Below are 24,666 nucleotides of genomic sequence, written 5' to 3' on the forward strand. Positions count from 1 at the left end.
GGACTAGTATGGTTCCCAATCAGAAGCAGCTGTTTATCGCTGTCTCAGATTGGGGATCATATTTAGGTAGCCATTTTCCCATTGTGCTTTGTGGGATCTTGTCTATGTTCAGTTGCCTGTGAGCATTATTATAGCTTCACATTTTGTTTGTTCGTTTTGTTCTTTTAAATTTTCTATTCCATAATAAAGGATGGAAACATACCACGCTGCATCTTGATCTACTCCTTGTGACGAACGTGACAGAAGATCCCACCACAAACGGACCAAGCAGCGTGGCCAGGAGGAGAAGGCATCCTGGACTTGGGAGGAGATAATGGCAGGAGACGAAAGCCTTCCATGGAAGCAGACGCAGGAGGATCAACGGCGACTCCGAAGTTCACGACCACAACGAGAGAGGCAGCACCCCCAAAACATTTTTGAGGGGGCACACGGGTTGGTCAGCGAAGCCGAGGGGCGAGTCTGAGAGCGAAGAGGAATATTGGGATAGACTGAGCGAGGAGTATTGTGAGATATTTGAGGGGAGTGATGAGGTAGACAAGACAGTCGCCGTGAGGAGCGTGGGACCAGTACCCATTCCAGAGCTTCTGGCGACAGTACCCAGTTCAGAGCTTCTGGCGACAGTACCCAGTCCAGAGCTTCTGGCGACAGTTCCCATTCCAGAGCTTCTGGCGACAGTACCCAGTCCAGAGCTTCTGGCGACAGTACCCAGTCCAGAGCTTCTGGCGACAGTTCCCATTCCAGAGCTTCTGGCGACAGTACCCAGTCCAGAGCTTCTGGCGACAGTACCCAGTCCAGAGCTTCGGCGACAGTTCCAAATCCAGAGCTTCCGGCGACATTTCACAGTCCGGAACCCCGTGAGACGGTCCCCGGGCCGGAACCTCCTGAGACGAGGTTCCGGACCAACAGTCTGCGTTCCAGAGCCTCCGGCGAAATTACAATGAATACTTATCACGCTGCACCTTGGTCCTCTCTTTCTCCTGACGACAACCGTTACAATTGCAATAATGCCCTTTTGGTTTTCAGTTGGTTTCATGTGTTTGGAGGGGCTTTGCTGGCTTTTAGGTTCAAGTGGTTTATTGAACGTGCCTTAAGGTGATGTTTTTCATATTGTGTCTATTTCAATTAAGTTTATTTGTAATGCTGTGAAAACGTCCTTTCTATTCTTTCTGCATTGATGTTTTTTGTGGGTTTTGATGGGTTTAGTGAACTTGTCTCTGTGAAACACTGGGTAGACCTACTATAGGGAGCGATAGAGCCATACAGAAAGTCACTAAGAACTGAAAAGACATCTGTGTAATCGTATCGGTGTGTTTCATTGTAAATCCATTTTTAAACAAGCAAACCTACACCTGAATTATTTAATCAACTTTGCTTGTTTGTTATATCAGACTGTTTCCCTAAATGGGCCTCGAGAACCGGTGACTTTGATTAGATAGATGTTATTCTAATACAGTGTATTTCCTTATGGTGAACGTCTTCTCAGGTTGAGCTAATTGCTCATTTCTAGCTATTATCATCCATGCAGCATTATTTATGGGATACAACATTCTCCCATTGTACGATTGACAACATCACAATGGTGTAAGTAGCAAAGTTTCACAATGCGGAAAAGGCAAATGTGATTTATTGCTTCTTTCGCTTTTGATGGAATCTCTCACCTCCGAATCCTGTTGAGCAGCAATAGACATGCAAGTGCTACACTTCAAAACAATGGACAAAGGCACATTTTTTTTGTCAGATTGTGATGATACAGATACAAGATCTTTAAAACATCCTAAAACATTTGGCATTTCTGTCTGATGTCAAGATACACAGTATCTAGTTCTTAATGATTATGATACCAAAACCAAAATGACTGATCATATTGTAACTTTATCTCATGTAAATACATTCTTTAAGCATGTTTAACTGACTTTCTACAGAATGTGGTATGAAATACCTTGAACAAACGTAGATGTTTTTGGCAGTTTTATTGTGTGTGTGTGTGCAATGACACAAAGGAAGTGAGGGTGGAGAACCACTAACCACATTGATCAATTCCTTTTTGCCCTGCCTAGTCCTTAGAAGAAACTAACACAGCAGGAGATAAAGAAACGGTAGAGTACCGCGATCCACAACATATTATCAGAAGCAACATAACAGTAAAGTGAAATGGTTGTTTTAAGTTTCTATAGGAGGCCCATCCTGGGCTGAGTTTGGAAATGTTTGGACAGATTTCTAATGGTAAATGTGTGATGCAGGGTTGATATTCACGAGAAAATGTTTGGCACTGTGTATGGACTGATATGGATGACTGTTACCGTGAGCTTGTTCATCTCAACGGGACATCCCTCGCCCACACCGATGCCTGACCAGTATGCCAGAGGACTGGTGAGTTGTTCTATGTTGTCTTAATTTTTTACCTTGTCAAAACCGCTTTACTTTACGTATAAAATAAATGTGCTCCATCGAACATATTCGTATTTTTTGTTTATAGACTTTTTTTTGTTTGGCTTATAGCCTATGTATGTAAATCATTGTTTGGAATTTCAGACGTAGCCAAAACGATATTTAGAAAATGTTTAGCTTACATTTTTTGGGGGGGAAATAAACATATATTAATACCACCCATGGTGTTTGAAATGTAAAATGGAACCAACCGTTAAACGTTATCGACTTTAGGAACAATGTGTGGTAAACCACTATGGGGCACTCCCTCTTTTGACAGTTGACAAATCAAAATTTCATATGACTGATGAACAGATCTGAAATTTGACTCCCTCAGTGCTGTAGTGCACTTACCAAGAATCGCTACAATACAGAGTAGGCCTCTGCATTAACTCGCTCTGCTCCAGCGAGTTAGTGCACATAGATTAGAGCAGTGGTTCCCAAATTTGTTATAGTTCTATACCCCATCAAACATTCAACCTCCAGCTGCGTCCTCTAGCACCAGGGTCAGCGCACTCTCAAATGTTGTTTTTTTTGCCATCATTGTAAGCCTGCCACACACACACACTATACGATACATTTATTAAACATAAGAATGAGTGTGATTTTTTGTCACAACCCTGTTTGTGGGAAGTGACAAAGAGATCTGATAGGACCAAGGCACAAATAACAATATAATAAGAATCAATAATTTTGCTCTTTGTTTAACCATCTTACATATAAAACCTTATTGGTTAATCGAAAATTGTGCTTGAAAGGATGCACATAACTCTGCAATGTTGGGTTGTATTGGAGAGAGTCTCAGTCTTAAATCATTTTCCACACACAGTCTGTGCCTGTATTTAGTTTTCATGCTAGTGAGAGCCTAGAGTCCCCTCTCACATAGGTACGTGGTTGCAAAGGGCATCAGTGTCTTATCAGCACGATGTGCCAAGGCAGGAAACTCTGAATGCAGCCCAATCCAGAAATCTGGCTGTGGCTTCTGATTAAATTCAATTTTCACAGAACCTCTTGTTGCAATTTCAATGAGGCTCTCTTGTTCAGATATCGATAAGTGGACTGGAGGCAGGGCATGAAAGGGATAACGAATCCAGTTGTTTGTGTCATCCGTTTCGGGAAAGTACCTGCGTAATTGTGCACCCAACTGACTCAGGTGCTTCGCTATATCACATTTGACATTGTCAATCATACAATGATGGAAAGACCTGTGTGTTGTCCTTGTTAATGCAGACAAAGAGGAGATCAAATTTGTCCTGCACATTGGATATAGTTGCGGAGAGTCCCTGTAATCCTAGATTCAGATCATTCAGGCGAGAAAAAACATCACCCAGATAGACCAGTCGTGTGAGAAACTTGTCATCATGCAAGCGGTCAGACAAGTTTACATTATGGTCAGTGAAGAAAACTTTAAGCTCGTCTCTCAATTTTTTTAAACGTGTCAATACTTTGCCCCTTGATAACTAGAGCCCTTCTGCATGTTGTAAAAGCATTACATGGTCGCTGCCCATATCATTGCAAAGTGCAGAAAATACAAGAGAGTTCAGGGGCCTTGCTTTAGCAAAGTTAACCATGTTCACTGTAGTGTCCAAAATGTATTTCAAGCTGTCAGGCACTCCCCCCAGTGATCTCTCCCTCTCTCTCTCTATGTGGGTGTATGTGATTGTGTGAGTAGAGACATGTGTGCTGGAGGCAGAGCAGATCCCCACCATCTGCAACCTGTTCCATAATCAAGACATCTACAAATAATCAACACTGCCACCTCCACGCTGCCAGATCGTAGCCTCTGCTCAGTCAGGCTGCGTTTCAAGCCATTTGTTCCTGCATTGATCTTGTTATCCCGTTGTGCATGTCTTCCCTAGGTAGACGCTGCTTTTCTCTCTGCTACAGTACCGTCCGTTCTGACTCTGGTCCCTGTCTCCCTCGTCTCGTCAGTCCTGTTTCCCTGCCCTGGACCCCCGTTCTACTGCTTCTTTAAATTCCGCTCCTGACCTGCTTACCTGGCTCCTACTCCCCTTGTCCCAGCCTTAGCCTCAGTTCCTGGCTCCTTGCTACCTGGCCAAGCTAGTAGCAAGGAGTCAGCAGAGAACTGGAAGGAGAGGCGGCCAAAGGAGGAATTGGCCCTGGGGGTGACCAGTGAAATACACCTGCTGGAGCGCACGGGTGGGCGCTGCTATGGTGACCAGCGGTGACCAGCAAGTTGAGATAAGGCGGGACTTTACATAGCAGGGTCTTGTAGATGACCTGGAGCCAGTGGGTTTGGCGACGAGTATGAAGCGAGGGCCAGCCAACGAGAGTGTACAGCTCGCATTGGTGGGTTGTATATGGGGCTTTGGTGACCAAACAAATGGCACTGTGATAGACTGCATCCAATTTGTTGAGTAGGGTGTTGGAGGCTGTTTTGTAAATGACATCGCCAAGGTCAATGAATAGTGTGTAGGCAGTGATCGGTTGACGAGCATGCATTTAGTTTTACTTGTATTTAAGAGCAGTTGGAGGCTACAGAAGGAGAGTTGTATGGCATTGAAGCTTGTCTGGAGGGTAGTTAACACAGTGTCCAAAGAAGGGCCAGAAGTATACAGAATGGTGTCGTCTGCATAGAGGTGGATCAGAGACTCACCAACAGCAATAGCGACATCATTGATGTATACAGAGAAGAGAGTTGACACAATAATTGAACCCTGTGGCACCCTCATAGAGACTGCCAGAGGCCCGGACAACAGGCCTTCAGATTTGACACACTGAACTCTTTCGAAAAAGTAGATGGTGAGCCAGGCGAGGAAGTCATTTGATAAACCTTAGTTTCTCTGTAAATACCTTAGTTACCTTATCCCTGTTGGGTTCACCTGCTCTGCCCCGCTGAACAATAGCCCTGTTGGAAAATATAAATGGACTGTTTGAAAATGTGAGAAAAAAAAAGTAAAACAAAAAATTATTTAGTTAGAAAATGTGAATCACATTTTTATTTGGCGTACCCCCGAAGGCATTGCGCAGCAGTACCTGGGAATACCTGGACTAGAGGAACGGAACCTGCAATATAACGTCCTGGATCAGAGCTAGCATTAACCCTGCAAACCTCATTAACCCTCTATCTGACACCAGGTTATGAAATATTTATAGTTAAACAATGAACAGATTCCTCATCACATAAGAGCCACACAAAACAATGAAAAGACCCATTGTATCACCGCCGTTGTGTCTCGTGTTGAATCAGTTATGTGTGTAAGCTTTCAGGGCTAGGCCTAGCTAGTTGGCTATCCTGAGCTTGATCTGTTAGCTAGTTGGCTATCCTGAGATTGATTTGTTAGCTAGTTGGCTATCCTGAACGCGATTAGCTAGCTACTTGGCTATCCTGAGCGCGATCACCTAGCTAGTTGGCTATCCTGAGCGCAATCAGCGAGCTAGTTGGCTATCCTGAGCGCAATCAGCTAGCTACTTGGTTATCCTGAGCTCAATCAGCTAGCTAGTTGGCTATCCTGAGCGCAATCAGCTAGCTAGTTGGCTATCCTGAGCTCAATCAGCTAGCTAGTTGGCTATCCTGAGCGCGATCAGCTAGCTAGTTGGCTATCCTGTGAGCGATCAGCTAGCTAGTTGGCTATCCTGTGAGCGATCAGCTAGCTAGTTGGCTATCCTGAGCGCGATCAGCTAGCTAGTTGGCTATCCTGAGCGCGATCAGCTAGCTAGTTGGCTATCCTGAGCGCAATCAGCTAGCTAGTTGGCTATCCTGAGCGCAATCAGCTAGCTACTTGGCTATCCTGAGCGCAATCAGCAAGCTAGTTGGCTATCCTGAGCGCAATCAGCTAGCTAGTTGGCTATCCTGAGCGCGATCAGCTAGCTAGTTGGCTATCCTGTGAGCGATCAGCTAGCTAGTTGGCTATCCTGAGCGTGATCAGCTTCAGTGATCAGGGATTCACAGTCTGGTTTCACTCAGGATTCACTGCATTACAGCAAGACCTGAAGAGAGAAACACTATGTTGATGGTAATTGTGTGGTGCTAGAACATCTGGGGGATGGACACATACCACATGACCTTGACAAAGGTTCAAGGGTTTTTATTAGTCATGACAGGAATTTAAGACAGGAACTAAAAAAATACATCAAAATACATCAAATATAAAAGTCCTCAAAGTGCAGTTTATGATTGAGATATTGTCTCAGGCCATATAGTCTGTTTTAAGTGATACCGGGAATGTCTCTGGTTAAAAGGGTGTATAACACTGGGAAGGAAAAGTCCCTGAGGTGGTTTGTCCCTGGAGCGCCGTGTGCAGGGGGTGGCTTTCATCAGCTGTGATGCTCCTTAGTATCACAACAACTGACATCAAAGTCTGCTCTCCTCCTCTGCTCTCTGTTAGGATTGGTTGAGCCGGTATGGGTACCTCCCTCCTCCTGACCCTCGCACGAGCAAGCTGCAGACGAAGGATGGGGTCGAGCAGGCGATCCGCGAGATGCAGAGATTCGGAGGGCTCGAGGAAACGGGCAGACTGGGTAACACAACTGTCAACTTACAGTAAAGCTTTGTCACTTGACCCTTTAACCAAATCTTTCATTGCAACTTGTGTGCGCACAAACACTGGTGATATTCTGTGAGGGGCTTTGAAGATACAAAAAAGGGTTTTCAATTAACATTAAGATGCTTGAAACCATTGGTAACACTTTAACAATTTTTAAGCAGGGGTAAGCATGCATGATATTCTACAATGTCTTATAACAAGGCTCATAAATGTTGTGTCTCTACGCATAAAGTGTTCCACCGTCTCAAATTGACTGTTTGGATCATTATAAGATGCTAATAAAACATTATAAATGGGTCATACATGCTCATGATGAGTCTTACAATGCATTATAACAGTATTATAATGCATTATAACAGTATTATAATGCATTATAACAGTATTATAATGCATTATAACAGTATTATAATGCATTATAGCTGGATGCTTTAAGTCACCGGGTGTCATGTGTGATTGTCTTGCCTCTGTATTTTCAGATAAAGACACTCTCAATCTCATGCAGACGCCTAGATGCTCTCTCCCTGACATTGTGGGATCAGAGGACATGTTGAAAAGGAAGAGGAGGAGGAGGAAGAGATACGCCCTGTCAGGCCTTCGCTGGGATAGGACCGACCTGACATGGAGGTGTGCAAAATTTGTCGTTGGGACAAACAGTTTCACACATTTGAGTATTCTTCTGTGTAGTGTAGTACTGCGCAGACCTGGGTTCAAATAGTATTTGTCATCTTTCAAATGCTTTGAGCATTTGATTTAGCCTGCCTGGAGTGTCAAATGGGTGTCATTGGTTCCTTTGCACCAGGTACTGTGCCATACCTGGTAAGTAGTATAATAGTGTGTTTTATTTATTTGTTTGTACTACTGATGTCCTTCCTGTATCCAGTGTCCACAGTTACCCAAACCCCTCCCGTTCGACCTCTGTCTTCCGCCCGGAAACGGTGGAGGCGATCCTGACACTGGCCTTCAAGGCCTGGAGTGACGTGGCCCCCCTCAGCTTCCGACAGCTCTCTGGGAGCGACAGAGAAGATATGGGGCCCGGAGGGGACATCCGAGTGTCTTTTACCCGCTCACTCCATGACGACGGGTACCCTTTCGACGGTAGAGGGGGCACCCTTGCCCACGCCTTCTTCCCAGGGAGGGATGACGTCGCCGGGGACACGCACTTCGATGACGATGAGTACTGGAGCTATGGAGGTATTTAAAGATAGTCAGATGGTTGGATGGATGGATGGATGGATGGATGGAAGGATGGATCTTCAATTACCACAATACATACAGACAGAGAGAGATGCTATTGACCGACTGATTAACACAGCACCTGCTGGTTTCTCAGGGGACAGCAGTAGCACAGACCTCTTCACAGTGGCGGTGCATGAGTTTGGCCATGCCCTGGGTCTGTCCCACTCCTCCTCGGATCCCTCCATTATGAGGCCCTACTACCAGGGAGCTGTGAAAGACATCTCCTCCTACAACCTCCCTCTCGATGACAGGATGGCCATTCAAGAGCTCTACGGTAGGGTGTCTTATTTGATGGACTGTTTTTTAAAAATAGATTCTTTAAGGATTCTATATTATGTTGAGAGTTGTGGGAAAGATAGACAGAAAATGTGTCACAAAGGCAGTGGGCTGGATTCAAAACCCACGCCGGAATCCGACCAACGTGTTTGGAGTATGCAGCAGCACAAACCGCTAGACCACCCAGGCCACACCAACCCATAACACTAACCCTAAACCCACCCCAACTCTAATTCTAACCCTAACCCCAGAACCTTAACACTAACCATTGTCGTGGAGAATCGTAACAAAATTGGCCTTTAATCTAAGCACTTATGTCCTTTACCCTCTCTAGCTAATCTTTATAATGATGTCCTGCTCCTTCCATAATAGATCATGTATTTAAGGGTCACCTCCTCCTCTTTGCCCTAAGCCCTTATGTCCTTTACCCTCTCTATCTAATCTTTATAATGATGTCCTGCTCCTTCCATAATAGATCATGTATTTAAGGGTCACCTCCTCCTCTTTGCCCTAAGCCCTTATGTCCTTTACCCTCTCTATCTAATCTTTATAATGATGTCCTGCTCCTTCCATAATAGATCATGTATTTAAGGGTCACCTCCTCCTCTTTGCCCTAAGCCCTTATGTGCTTTACCCTCTCTATCTAATCTTTATAATGATGTCCTGCTCCTTCCATAATAGATCATGTATTGAAGGGTCACCTCCTCCTCTTTGCCCTAAGCCCTTATGCACAGTAAAGCACGTATGACTTCAGCCATTACACGTATGCCTGTTTAATCTTTGGTTTCCTGTCTGCTTTCTCTTTGCTCAATAGTGTCATATCTGTCTCTATATGTAACAAAAACTACAACACCATAAACCAACATTTTTTTATTTATTTTTATTTATTTCACCTTTATTTAACCAGGTAGGCTAGTTGAGAACAAGTTCTCATTTGCAACTGCGACCTGGCCAAGATAAAGCATAGCAGTGTGAACAGACAACACAGAGTTACACATGGAGTAAACAATTAACAAGTCAATAACACAGTAGAAAAAGGGGAGTCTATATACATTGTGTGCAAAAGGCATGAGGAGGTAGGAGAATAATTACAATTTTGCAGATTAACACTGGAGTGATAAATGATCAGATGGTCATGTACAGGTAGAGATATTGGTGTGCAAAAGAGCAGAAAAGTAAATAAATAAAAACAGTATGGGGATGAGGTAGGTGAAAATGGGTGGGCTATTTACCAATAGACTATGTACAGCTGCAGCGATCGGTTAGCTGCTCAGATAGCTGATGTTTGAAGTTGGTGAGGGAGATAAAAGTCTCCAGCTTCAGCGATTTTTGCAGTTCGTTCCAGTCACAGGCAGCAGAGTACTGGAACGAAAGGCGGCCAAATGAGGTGTTGGCTTTAGGGATGATCAGTGAGATACACCTGCTGGAGCGCGTGCTACGGATGGGTGTTGCCATCATGACCAGTGAACTGAGATAAGGCGGAGCTTTACCTAGCATGGACTTGTAGATGACCTGGAGCCAGTGGGTCTGGCGACGAATATGTAGCGAGGGCCAGCCGACTAGAGCATACAAGTCGCAGTGGTGGGTGGTATAAGGTGCTTTGGTGACAAAACGGATGGCACTGTGATAGACTGCATCCAGATTGCTGAGTAGAGTGTTGGAAGCCATTTGGTAGATGACATCGCCGAAGTCGAGGATCGGTAGGATAGTCAGTTTTACTAGGGTAAGCTTGGCGGCGTGAGTGAAGGAGGCTTTGTTGCGGAATAGAAAGCCGACTCTTGATTTGATTTTCGATTGGAGATGTGTGATATGAGTCTGGAAGGAGAGTTTGCAGTCTAGCCAGACACCTAGGTACTTATAGATGTCCACATATTCAAGGTTGGAACCATCCAGGGTGGTAAGCTAACCATAACTAAATGGGAAATTCAATGTAGGTTTCTTGGTCAGTCATGTCACTTAGTTTTTCCCCTTGGTGCCACATCTGTCCTTGTCTTTTACGCCACCTCTATTTGCATAACTCAAACCTCCCTCTTTCCTCAACCCTTTTCCTTCCTCTTTCTGGCTTAACAGTGGTGGGGTTATTTCCTGCCCTTACGCTACTGTTGTTGTTTACGAACTCGCTGCAGTTATAAAATACGATATTACAGTGTTAGGATTTCACAATGCAATTCAGGGAAACAGATCCTAATTTTGGTGCACATGGAAAGGAGTCCTGAGTGCATTCAGGTGTGTGTGCCGCAACAAATGTTCTTCAAAATAGACAAAACATAGGCTCATTATGTTCAGAAAAATACAAAGTATGATGCCATGTTATCTTGTAACTGTACATCAAACATAGTGATCGCAAACGTTGACACTGAGGGAAATGCTGTAAATTAAGACGACTCTATGCAGTTTGAAAGATGAGACGTTGAGTATTAAAAGAAAGACCGCTTTGATGTCATACAAGCAACACCTGACTGTAAGTAAGCATTTCACGGTAAGGTGGTATTTGGCGCATGTGACAAATAAAATGTTATTTAATTTGACATGAGTTTTATGATATGAAAATGTGAAGTGCATATTTGGAGCGTTTGAGCCAGAGTCATATAGATCATGTCACTGTACACCCACTGCGTTCCAATTTAGCCTGTGTCCAAATCTGCCATTTTCAACCCATATATGGGTATGTGTCTTCACTGACATTTTCAACCTGTCCCTGACTGAGTCTGTTATACCAACATGTTTCAAGCAGACCTCAATAGTCCCTGTACCCAAGAACACCAAGGTAACCTGCCTAAATGACTACTGACCCGTAGCACTCACGTCTGTAGCCCTGAAGTTCTTTGAAAGGTTGGCTCAAATCAACACCATTATCCCAGAATTCCTGACCCACTCCCATTTGCATACCAGCCCAACAGATCCATAGATGATGCAATCTCTATTGCACTCAACAATGCCCTTTCACACCTGGACAGAAGGAAGACCTATGTGAGAATGCTATTCACTGACTACAGCTCAGCGTTCAACACTATAGTGTCCTCAAAGCTCATCACTAAGCTAAGGACCCTGGGACTAAACACCTCCCTCTGAAAATGGATCCTGGACATCCCGACTGGCCTCCCCTAGGTGGTGAGGGTAGGTAACAACACAACCGCCACGCTGATCTTCAAAATGGGAGCCCCTCAAGGGTGCCAGGTCAGAGTACTCCTGTACTCCCTGTTCCCTCATGACTGCATGACCAGGCACGACTCCAACACCATCATCAAATTTGCCGATGACACAACAGTGGTAGGCCTGATCATCGACAACAATGAGACAGCCTATAGGGAGGAGGGCAGAGACCTGATGGTGTGGTGCCAGGACAACAACCTCTCCCTCAATGTGATCAAGACAAAGGAGATGCTTGTGGACAGCAGGAAAAGGAGGACCGAGCACGCCCCCATTCTCAACGATGGGGCTGCAGTGGAACAGGTTGAGAGCTTCAAGTTCCTTGGTGTCCACATCACCAACAAACTATCATGGTCCAAACACACCAAGACAGTCGTGAAGAGGGCACGACAAAGCCTTTTCCCCCTCAGGAGACTGAAGAGATTTGGCATGGGTCCTCAGAACCTCAAAAGGTTTTACAGCTGCACCATCGAGAGCATACTGACTGCTTGCATCACTGAATGGTATGGCAACTGCACAGCCACCAAACACAAGGCCCAAACAGAGGCTAGTGTGTATAGCCCAGTACATCACTGGGCCAAGCTTCCTGTCATCCAGGACCTCTATACCAGGTGGTGTCAGAGGAAGGCCCTGCAAATTGTCAAAGACTCCAGCCACCCTAGTCATAGACTGTTCTCTCGGCTACTGCACGGCGAGCGGTACAGAAGCGCCAAGTCTAGGTCCAAAAGGCTTCTTAACAGATTCTACCCCCAAGCCATAAGACTCCTGGACAGCTAATCACAGGGCTACCCAGACCCGTATTTTAAGCTGCTGCTACTCTCGGTCACTTTAACTCTACCTACATGTACATATTACCTCAGTTACCTCAACTAACCGGTGCCCCCGCACATTGACCCTGTACCAGTACCCCCTGTATATAGCCTCCACATTGACTCTGTACTGGTACCCCCTGTATATAGCCTCCACATTGACTCTGTACTGGTACCCCCTGTATATAGCCTCCACATTGACTCTGTACTGACCCCCCCTGTATATAGCTTCCACATTGACTATGTACCGACCCCCCTGTATATAGCCTCCACATTGACTCTGTACCGGTACCCCCTGTATACAGCCTCCACATTGACTCTGTACCGGTACCCCCTGTATATAGCCTCTCCATTGACTCTGTACTGGTACCCCCTGTATATAGCCTCCACATTGACTCTGTACCAGTACCCCCTGTATACAGCCTCCACATTGACTCTGTACCGGTACCCCCTGTACATAGTCCTGCTTGTTATTTTACTGCTGCTGTTTAATTATTTGTTACTTTTATTTTCAATGTTTTACTTTTTTCTTAACTACTTAAAGCATTGTTGGTTAAAGGCTTGTAAGTAAGCATTTCACTGTAACGTCTACAGCTGTTGTATTCGGCGCAAGTGACAAATAACATTTGATTTGATATGAGTGTAAATAGGTTAAGTCATAACGCGTTGGAGAAGATCCAAGGTTCCTCCCTTTTGACCTTTTCCGCCAATGCGTTTTGAGAAGGAGGCGAGGAGAGAGTACGATTCACCCTTTCTCTCTCCCCAGGGAGGAAGGAGAGCAAGCCTACAGTGCACCCTGGTGGCAGTGGTTCAACTCCCAGTCACCCTCGCCTGCCCAGTCCTCCACCTCCAAGGCCAACAAAACAGTGAGTGAAAACATGTCTATGCCTGATTCACACTATAGACCAGACTGGAACCATACTATGCTGGCCGGAATGGTTTCTTTTCACATTGTCCTTTCCAGCACGGTTTCAGCAACTATGTTAACCAGGCCATCCCAGTACAGCTTGGCTTGTCTCAGCTCGGTTTGACTGAGTAGTGTGAAATGGGTACAATATTTCTTATCTGTCCAAACAGGATTAAGCTAATTGTTTCTCCATGGTTCTCAGACGCAGATGTGTGACGGACACGAAGGACAGGCATCAAACATTTTTGTCCATCTTTTTTCACGTGCATCATAAATTCAAAATGTTACCTAGCGAGATACATAAATGATACGGTAGCTGCTGAGATTTAACCTGATAAGAAAATCGTTATTAGATATTTCATAAGTGTAGCTGATGTTGTCATTATGACACAACACATTTGTAATATTGAGTTGCACCCCCCCCCTCCTTGCCCTCAGAACAGCTTCAGTTCATTGGGGCATGGACCCTACAAGGTGGCAGTCCACAGGGTAGTCCACAGGGATGCTGACCCATGTTGATTACAATGCTTCCCACAGTTGTATTGGCTGGATGTCCTTTGTGTGGTAGTCCAGTCCTGATACACACGGATAACTGTTGAGCGTGAAAAACCCAGCAGCGTTGCAGTTCTTGACACAAACCGGTGCACCTGACACCTACTACCAAACCCTGTTCAAAGGCACTTAAATCTTTTGTCTTGCCCATTCACCCTCTGAATGGAGCACATACACAATCCATGTCTCATTTGTCTCAAAGCTTAAAAATATTTGTTAATAGCCTGTCTCCTCCCCTTCATCAACTCTGATAGAAGTGGATTTAACAAGTGGCATCAATAAGGGATCTTTGCCTTCACCTGGATTCACCTGGTCAGTCAATGTCATGGAAAGAGCAGCTGTTCTTCATGTTTTGTATACTCAGAGTATACAGTAACTGTGTCCTTAATCAATCACTCAAATCACTCACAGTATTGAGTGTCAGGTTGCCACTGAAGTCCAGTGTCTTTACTCTTCTCTGTCTTTCTTTCATGACCAGTTCGGACCGCTCTTTCCAAAGTCGCTGTGAGGGCGGATTTGATGCTGTGGCAAATATCAGAGGAGAGGTCTTCTTTTTTAAGGGTAAGAGAAATAAAACAACCGTGACAATGTGTTTACACAATTACACAAACGTAATAGTTACCAGGGGTGGAAGTAACAAATTGCAAATACTCTCGTTACTGTAATTGAGATATTTTTTGAGTGCTTGTACTTTTTAGATTCTTTTTCTACGTCTGTAATTTAACTTTCACTTAAGCACATTTTGAATGAAGTACTTCGCTACCTTTTTAAAACCATCCATTACAGAATGCAATTTTGTACGTTATCCATAATAGTAGATCCCTCTCGGAGCCAGAAAAAAATGCTCAACGTTGTTTAGTCTGTGACCAATCAAATCAAATGTCACACGTCGCACCAGTACAGGCCAATCAAACCAAGCTATGCATACAATATGAGTGACGATGGTCGGGAAGGTTTTCAAAAAGGCTAAAATGACTTAAGTTTCGTTCAAAATGTATCTTGAAAAAGAGGAAACGTTTTTATCAAAGTGACATGTGTGAAACCAATGGAGAATTTGTATTTTCAATGATAAAACTATTTTTTGCAAGTAGCCGGCCCGAACAGCAACAACATTCTCAGTAACAGTTACAAAAACATGTTTCTTGTTGTGACTGTGATATGTTGTTGTTTATCTACTATAAAAAGTGGATAAGAGTGTCTGCAAAATGACCAAAAAGTAAATGTGTATGTGAAAATGAACATTCCAAAATGACCTACAAAGCACACTGGGTATTATTATTGGCCTTGTTTCGGGGCAGAGCTCATTTCAATAATACCTTTGCAATTGTTAATTTTTTCATTACATTAACATTGTACTTATTTAGCTGATGCTCTTATCAAGAGCGACTTACAAATCTACAAACTTTCAAATCGAAAGGAAGAGAGACTGTAGATTCTTCAAACTTTATTATGAGATTTGCAAATCTGGAGCAGTGATCAATCCACTCAACAGTGTAGAGTTAAGAGCCCAACGAACAAGAGTTGGATCTCAGCTTTTATAACCTTTGTCTACGTGGCAGTTTAGCAGGTGTGTGACATCATGATGTGAACATAGTGTACAAACAAGTGATAGTGCCAGTTTTGTTAATCCTTTCTGCTGATAGAATTGCCACTTCTACTCAAACTAGCCTCTGTTGTCTTCATATCTCCACACAGCTATGTACTTGAAAGATATGAAAAGAACAGGAGGGACCAAAAACTGGTGACTCTCAAATGGCCCTTTGTCTTTGGCCGCCTGACTAAGTTACTCAGAAACAAGGAAAACCACTGGCTTCTTCTTACATGAGAGAAGCAGACAGTGGAAATGTACAGGTTTAAGGCTCATACAGTGCATGTGCATAACAAAGTTTGTAATTAAATTAAGTAATTAAAATATGTATTTCATATACATCTCTGCTTGCAGCTAAGTTAGCCTGTTAGCTAAATGGTTAAATATCACCTGATGATGATAGCCATTGTGGCTAGCATGTCCCTCTGTCTGGTGATGGCTAGCTAGCTAGCTATCGATGGAGGTTATCTGGGCTGGCTAACAACATTAGACTAAAGTCAGCAAGTGAGCTAGCTAGTTAAGTGAAATAACTAGCTAGCTAGCTAGCTAATGCATTTAGAGAGCCATAGGATTTAGAGAGACCTAGGATATTTAGCTATGTATTGTGCTTTGTGTGTGTAAATTAGGATAACGTTAACCTAAAAGCCACAGAATCAGTAAGTCAAACTGTGCATGCAACTGTGTGAGGCTACACAATAGGTACAGCTAAACATGGACTCATCTCAACATTAGACAACTTTTTAGGTTTGAGAACATCTGAAAAACTTACTTCAGTCTCAATATCTGAGAATAAGTATGGAAAGTGTGTGTTTGAGCTGTCAGTGATATGATGATCTAAATGACCACATAAAGCACAATTTGCTGAAATATTCTATATGTGTATGTTGTGCATTTGCCACCATAAAGGTTTACCTGAAGCATCATTTGACACATTGATAGGTGACGAGACAGAGCAACAGACGCAATCTGCTACCTAATCTGATGAAGATGATTTCTTATCATCACTGATGCTTAAAAGGTCATAAGGAACAGGGGAGCTGGATGGGTACCTTGTCTTTGTGTCAGTCAAGGTGGATTTTCTTCATTTCTTTCCATACCTCTGGTATTTTGGTATTTTATTTGGATCCCCATTAGCTGTTGCAAAAGCAGCAGCTACTCTTCCTGGGGTTCAACACAAAACATGAAATGTGAAATAATACAGAACATTAATAGACAACAGTTCAAGGACAGAACTACATGAATGTAAAATAATGACAAAAAGCGCACATAGCCTGCATATCAATGCATACACACAAACTATCTAGGTCAAATAGGAAGAGAAGATGTGCCATGAGGTGTCACTTTATCTGTTTTTAAACCAGGTTTGCTGTTTATTTGAGCAATAGAAGATGGAAGGAAGTTCCATGCAACATCGGTTCTATATAATACTGTACGCTTTCTTGAATTTGTTCTGAATTTGGGGACTGTAAAAGGGTTGGGGGAAAAAGGGTCTGGTGGGGTAAGTGTGTGTGTCGGAGCTGTGTGTAAGTTTACTATGCAAACAATCTGGGATTTCCAACACATTAATGTTTCTTATAAAAAGAAGAAGTGATGCAATCAGTCTCTCCTCAACTCTTAAGAGAGACTGGCATGCATAGTATGTCAGCCCTCTGATTACAATGAAGAACAAGACATACTGCTCTATTTTGGTAGGTATTCCCTTGCTGCACTCAACCACACAGCTGGACAATAATAAGATAAGACAAAATTAGGGCCTGCAAGACTTGCTTTTTGGAGTGTGGTGTCAAACAAGCAGAGCATCTCTTTATTCCTGACAGACCTCTCCCCATCTTTAAAACCATTGAATCTATATGTTTTGACCATGACAGTTTACAATCTAAAGGAACACCAAGTAATTTAGTCTCCTCAATTTGTTCATTCATTACCAGATTCCACTGAAGTCTAGAACTTGGGGAATGATTTGTACCAAATACAAAGCTCTTAGTTTTAGAGATGTTCAGGACCAGTGTATTACTTGCCATCCAATCCAAAACAGACTGCAACTATTTGTTAAGGGTTTCAGTGACTTCATTAGCTGTGGCTGCTGATGTGTATATGGTTGAATCATCAGCATACATGGACACACATGCTGTGTTTAATGCCAGTGGCAGGTCATTGGTAAAAATAGGAAAGAGTAGAGGGCCTAGAGTGCTTTGGCTTCCCTTCTGGCCTCAGGACAAATACTTTCCTCTAGGCTCAGATGAAAGATATAACAGATAGGAGTGGCTATAGAGTCATCTCATCTCAAATCAAATCAAATGTAGTTATAAAGCCCTTCTTACATCAGCTGATGTCACAAAGTGCTGTACAGAAACCCAACCTAAAACCCCAAACAGCAAGCAATGCAGGTGTAGAAACACGGTGGCTAGGAAAAGCTCCCTAGAAAGGCCAGAACCTAGGAAGAAACCTAGAGAGGAACCAAGCTATGGGGGGTGGCCAGTCCTCTTCTGGCTGTGCCGGGTGGAGATTATAACAGAACATGGCCAAGATGTTAAAATGTTCATAGATGACCAGCAGGGTCAAATAATAATAATTGGCAACATCAAATGGTTTTGTAATGAATATGCCATCTGATTTGATGAAAGATGAGGTTGAATTTGTCTTTCTGCCCATTATTTCAAGTACTCCAGAGTATTTTTCCATCATTATTTATACAATTGATCCAGGCTTCATAATAGTTTCTTCTTCTTTTTGTTGAGTTTAGTCTCATAATTTCTCCATTTGCAGTAAGTCAGCCAGTCAGATGTGCAGCCACTTATCAGCCACTCCTTTTGCCCCATCTCTTTCAACCATACAGTTGTTCAATTCCTCATCAATCCATGGAGCCTTAACGGTACTAACAGTCAGTTTCTTAACAGGTGCAGGTTTATCAAAAATTCAAAGAAGCAATTTCATAAATTCACTAAGTGCAGCATCTGGATGCTCCTTATTAATCACAGCAGACTAACAAATATTTTTAACATTATGTACATAAGAGTCACATGACTCTATGATCTCTGTAACGGCTCTCTTCTATCTCCTCCTCTGACGAAGAGGTAGAACAAGGATCGGACAAAAATGCAGCGTGATGATGATTCATGATATTTTAATGAAGGAAAAACTATACATGCAGAAACTACAAAAATAATTTAATGAAATAATGAAAACCGAAAACAGCCCTATCTGGTGCAAACACAAAGACAGGAACAATCACCCATGAAACACTCACAGAATATGGCTGCCTAAATATGGTTCCCAATCAGAGACAACGATAATCACCTGACTCTGATTGAGAACCGCCTCAGGCAGCCATAGACTACGTAGACACCCCACAAAACCCCAAGACAAAAAACACACCACAATAACCCATGTCACACCCTGGCCTGACCAAATAAATAAAGAAAACACAAAATACTAAGACCAAGGTGTGACAATCTCTTGTACGCTATTTTAGGCTCAGCTTTTAGAACCTTGGCTTTCCTGGATATAGCCACTGTATTGTGATCATTGCATCCAATGGGTACAGATACAGCCTTAGCACAAAGTTCTTAATAAAGATGTGATCGATACATGCGGATGATCTTGCTCCTGTATTTGTAAACACCCTGGTAGGTTGATTAATAACCTGAACCAGATTACAGGCACTAGTTACAGTGAGAAACTTCCTCTTGAGCGGACAGTTTGTCATGTCCACTCCCGCTCCTCCTCTCCGGTATAACAAAACTAGAGACTGTAGGACCTGCCTTGTTCATAGTGCTGTTAAGAAGGTAGAGCAGCACTTTATTATGGACAGACTTCTCCCTATTTTAGCAACTGTTGTATCAATATGTTTCGACCATGACAGGTCACAATCCAGGATTACTGCAAGCAGTTTAGTCACCTCAACTTGTATCAATTTCCACATTCTTTATTAAAATATTTATTTGAGACTTAGGGTTTCGTGAATGATTTGTCCCAAATAAAATACATTTAGTTGTAGAAATATTTACAACTAATTTATTATTTGCCATCCACTCTGAAACTAACTGCAACATTTTGTTAAAGAACACCCTCTGTGTTCTATTAGACAGGTAACACTTTATCCACAGGGCGTGTAAAGCCATGACACGTACGTTTTTCCAGCAGCAGACTATGATCGATAATGTCAAAAGCAGCACTGAATTCTAACAAAACAGCCCCCACAATCGTATCATTATAAATTGTTGAATGTCCTTCCCTATATGGGTCCTGAAAGTTTGTTGTCAATTTGTTTACGATGAAAAAGCATTGCATCTGGTCATTCAACAACAGTGGTCCTTCTGTAGCTCAGTTGGTAGAGCATGGCGCTTGTAACGCCAGGGTAGTGGGTTCAATCCCCGGGACCACCCATACGTAGAATGTATGCACACATGACTGTAAGTCGCTTTGGATAAAAGCGTCTGCTAAATGGCATATATTATCATATATTATATTATTTTTTCCCAAAGGTTTACTAAGCGTTGGTAACAGGCTGATCGGTCGGCTATTTGAGCCAGTAAAGGGTGCTTTACTATTCTTAGCGAGCAGAATGACTTTTGTTTCCCTCCAAGCCTGGGAGAACAATCTTTCTAGTCGGCTTAAACTGAAAACATGTCAAATAGGAGTGGCAATATCTTCCTCTAATATCCTCAGTAATTTTCCATCCAAATTGTCAGGCTCCTGTGGTTTGTCATTGTTGATAGACAACAATCATTTTTTCACCTCTTCCACACTCACTTATGGAATTCAAAATGACAATGCCTGTCTTTCATAATTTGGTCAGATGTACTTGGATGTGTAGTGTCAATGTTTGGTACTGGCATGTCATGCCTGTTTGCAAATCTTGCCAATTTATATTTAACTAGACAAGTCAGTTAATTAAGAACAAATTCATATTTAAAATGACAGCCTACCAGGAACAGTGGGTTAACTGCCTTATTCAGGGGCAGAATGACAGATTTGAACTTGTGGATTCAATCCAGCAGCCTTTTAGTTACTGGCACAACGCTCTAACCAATAGACTACCTGCCACCCCAAATGAAAAGAATCATTAAAGTAGTTACTATACTGTATATAGTTATATAGGTATACATGCATATAGGTATACATGCATATATATATATAGGTATACATGCATATATATATAGGTATACATGCATATATATATAGGTATACCTATATACATATATATATACACCCCCCTTAAAATATTTAGATGCACTATTGTAAAGTGGCTGTTCCACTGGATGTCATAAGGTGAATGCACCAATTTGTAAGTCGCTCTGGATAAGAGCGTCTGCTAAATGGCTTAAATGTAATGTAAAATGTAAATGTATACATGCATATATATATAGGTATACATGCATATATATAGGTATACATGCATATATATAGGTATACATGCATATATATAGGTATACATGCATATATATAGGTATACATGCATATATATAGGTATACATGCATATATATATAGGTATACATGCATATATATAGGTATACATGCATATATATAGGTATACATGCATATATATATAGGTATACATGCATATATATAGGTATACATGCATATATATAGGTATACATGCATATATATAGGTATACATGCATATATATAGGGATACATGCATATATAGGTATACATGCATATATATAGGTATACATGCATATATATAGGTATACATGCATATATATAGATATACATGCATATAGGTATACATGCATATATATATAGGTATACATGCATATATATAGGTATACATGCATATATATAGGTATACATGCATATATATAGGTATACATGCATATAGGTATACATGCATATATATATAGGTATACATGCATATATATAGGTATACATGCATATATATAGGTATACATGCATATATATAGGTATACATGCATATATATAGGTATACATGCATATATATAGGTATACATGCATATATATAGGTATACATGCATATATATAGGTATACATGCATATATATAGGTATACATGCATATATATAGGCATACATGCATATATATAGGTATACATGCATATATATAGGTATACATGCATATATATAGGTATACATGCATATATATAGGTATACATGCATATATATAGGTATACATGCATATATATAGGTATACATGCATATATATAGGTATACATGCATATATATAGGTATACATGCATATATATAGGTATACATGCATATATATATAGGTATACATGCATATATATATAGGTATACATGCATATATATATAGGTATACATGCATATATATAGGTATACATGCATATATATAGGTATACATGCATATATAGGTATACATGCATATATATAGGTATACATGCATATATATAGGTATACATGCATATATATAGGTATACATGCATATATAGGTATACATGCATATATAGGTATACATGCATATATATAGGCATACATGCATATATATAGGTATACATGCATATATATAGGTATACATGCATATATATAGGTATACATGCATATATATAGGTATACATGCATATATATAGGTATACATGCATATATATAGGTATACATGCATATATATAGGTATACATGCATATATATAGGTATACATGCATATATATAGGTATACATGCATATATATAGGTATACATGCATATATATAGGTATACATGCATATATATAGGTATACATGCATATATATAGGTATACATGCATATATATATATATATATTTTTTTTTGTATACATATTATTTTAAATGCTTTAAAGTAAAGCAAATTATTTTATATGTTGTTTAGGTCAATCAAAAAAAGTACCTTTAAAATAACTTTAAAATACTTTTTTTATTAAATGTGTTTCTAAGTTTCATGTAATTGGCGTTACTGTCTTGAAAATCACCAATTACAAAGATATACAAGGACCTTGAGCATTCTATCTCCAATGTCAAAGTGTTATCGGGGGAAGGGTTTCAATATAAGAAAAATGATTAGCTAATCACACCCTTTGAGTTTGTCAGAAATTTGAGGATTCCATTGTTATTTTGGTGTGTCTATTTTATGAGCGTAATTGGTGTTACTCATTTTAAATGGGAAATTACATTGTGATCGAAATGATTAACCAAATCACTTTAGTAAATGCATTTAAAGGGGTTATTAATTACCATAGATTTAAGCTTTAAGAAAATCCTGAATTACCAAAAATGTGTCATTGGTGTGACCCTCATTGCTGTTTCTACTCTATCTGGTGACGCAATGTTATCATGATGGTTAAACAATATTGTAAGTCATTAAGCTGTCAAATTAGTTGATTTAGAATGGCAAAATGTACCCAAATACATTTAAATAAAATACAGCATCTGAAAGTCCGTTTTGTTGTTGTTGCCTTGCCTAAATGCCACAGCAATTCAAGAACGACCAGTATATGAACCATACAGGCAACACTCAAGCCCAAATTTGACGTTAACAATTAGCATCTCATTTTCCACACAGCCTCTTTCATTGTTATGTTGTTTGTGTCAGGTCCACATTTCTGGAGGATGCAGAGGACAGGTAATCTTGTCTCCCTCAACCCAGCCCTGATTAGAAACTTCTGGATGGGGCTCCCCCCTGAAACCGACAAGATCGATGCCGTTTACGAGAGGAAGACCGATGGCATCATCATCTTCTTCATCGGTGGGAAAGACAACGGCACTGTTGTCGCCTTGTGTCATGTTCATTATGGGACGCAACGGAAACATTTTGCAAAGGAAAATTAAAATAAGCATTTCTTATTGGAGGTACTCCCTCCCTGTTTCAGTCAGTTTTCTTCTGTTTGGTGCCTAATGAACATGCCCCTAGTTAGAATTGAAAACACAAGAACTATGCTACAGTGGCTAATATCCTTATGAATTTCATTGTTGTTGTGATGTAAAACAATGGTGATTTCCTCCTCCTATCTTTTCCTGTGCAGGAGCTCAGTACTGGGTGTTCAGAGACAATGTGGCCCGCCCCGGCTACCCCAGGCCCCTGGCAGAGTGGGGGATGAGGACCAAGGATGGCAGGAAAGTGGAAAGAGTGGAGGCTGCCTTCGTGTGGGCCCACAACGGGAAGACCTATCTATTCAGCATGGGTGAGTTCTGGAAGTTCCACGAGGGCCGAGAGGAGGAGGGGAGGAGGCCAGAGGGGGGCTACCCCAAAGACGCAGCCCTCTGGAGAGGGGTGCCAACGGACCCCGATGGCATCATCAGCTGGGGAGAAGGTGAGGCCTTGAAAAAGACTTGAGCCTTGATGAGATGAAGGTGGGCTGCAGTGTTAATGTAGAGAAAGTGATAGTTCAGTGTTGTTCTACATAGCTAGGGCCAGTTGATGTTCTGAGCCATGTGACGCGTCAGGGAAAGTCTCTGCTTGGACACCTTGATCACATGTAACCACCGTTGAGCTCTAAAACTATAGTTAGTTATTATTCAGTTGGTTGAAACTAGTGAGCAAAATACTTTCTAGACCTCAACTCTGCTTAAAGTCCAACCAAATATATGATCTAAGTCTGCATCTTAGCTTGCAATGTCATACACAATCATTAAACAGCCCACCTGCGTTTCAAAGCATTTTAAACCAATTGTTTGATTATGTTACCTTCTAGGAGATGCTTACTTCTTTAAGGACAACCTCTATTGGGTCATGCAGAGAGGAGGACTGGACCAAGATAATGTCACTCCAAAATCCATTGCGGTGGATTGGCTCAGGTGTCCACATGTACCCACACCTACACCCCACCTTCCAGCCAATCCTCATCCAAGGGGAAAAGACTGCAGCTGTGACTTGAGCAGAGCATCTGCAATTCCCATTTGCAGTTGGTTGGTCCTGCTATCTGTTGTGGTAGTATTCAGCTGATTTGTTTTCAATTAACAAGGTAATAAAATTTGTAAAACACAGTCATGTCTACTCCTTTCTGAAAGTTGAATGATTATTTGAAAGGTATGTTTTGAGTAAGGGTGACTGTCTTTCTCTCTGCTATAGTCCTGCACTTATACCACTGGAGGGTAACATTGTCCTTCAAGGTAAAACATAGACAAGGTTGCAGATGTTGATGCAACTCAAAATTAGAAAGGTATTCTTAACGTTTTGTAAACTGAGTGTACATATATAAATGACGGATACTTCTATAGTGTATGTAGGCACCAGAGTTGTGCTAAATTCAGAATTGAATTGAGAAGACCTCCTAAATTCCTATTC

At 41.6% G+C, this 24,666-nt stretch overlaps 1 protein-coding gene across 3 annotated transcripts; it reads left to right on the top strand.

Annotated features, from left to right (window-relative positions):
- Positions 1 to 1,956: 1,956 nt before the first annotated feature.
- mmp25b (matrix metallopeptidase 25b) lies at positions 1,957 to 24,365 on the top strand. 3 transcript variants are annotated; one of them, XM_046367853.1, is made up of 11 exons: positions 1,957 to 2,096; positions 2,241 to 2,370; positions 6,777 to 6,909; positions 7,412 to 7,559; positions 7,816 to 8,126; positions 8,266 to 8,445; positions 13,173 to 13,272; positions 14,344 to 14,426; positions 22,975 to 23,127; positions 23,405 to 23,692; positions 24,074 to 24,365. In XM_046367853.1, the coding sequence occupies exons 2-11, from the start codon at positions 2,260 to 2,262 to the stop codon at positions 24,322 to 24,324; spliced, it is 1,758 nt and encodes a 585-aa protein (XP_046223809.1). In that variant the 5' UTR covers positions 1,957 to 2,096; positions 2,241 to 2,259; the 3' UTR covers positions 24,325 to 24,365. The 3 variants fall into 3 exon arrangements, with proteins under 3 accessions (XP_046223809.1, XP_046223810.1, XP_046223808.1); XM_046367852.1 differs by having other exon boundaries at positions 2,048 to 2,370; XM_046367854.1 differs by lacking the exon at positions 22,975 to 23,127 and having other exon boundaries at positions 2,047 to 2,370.
- Positions 24,366 to 24,666: the final 301 nt, after the last annotated feature.

This window comes from Oncorhynchus gorbuscha, linkage group LG11 (assembly GCF_021184085.1).
Source record: "Oncorhynchus gorbuscha isolate QuinsamMale2020 ecotype Even-year linkage group LG11, OgorEven_v1.0, whole genome shotgun sequence".
Classification (NCBI taxonomy): domain Eukaryota; kingdom Metazoa; phylum Chordata; class Actinopteri; order Salmoniformes; family Salmonidae; genus Oncorhynchus; species Oncorhynchus gorbuscha.

Coding starts and splice junctions, on each gene's coding strand:
- mmp25b (XM_046367853.1), top strand. CDS start 2,260: ATGTTTGGCACTGTGTATGGACTGATATGGATGACTGTTACCGTGAGC. Junction 6,910..7,411: donor CGAGGAAACGGGCAGACTGG/GTAACACAACTG, acceptor CTGTATTTTCAG/ATAAAGACACTCTCAATCTC. Junction 7,560..7,815: donor AGGACCGACCTGACATGGAG/GTGTGCAAAATT, acceptor TCCTGTATCCAG/TGTCCACAGTTACCCAAACC.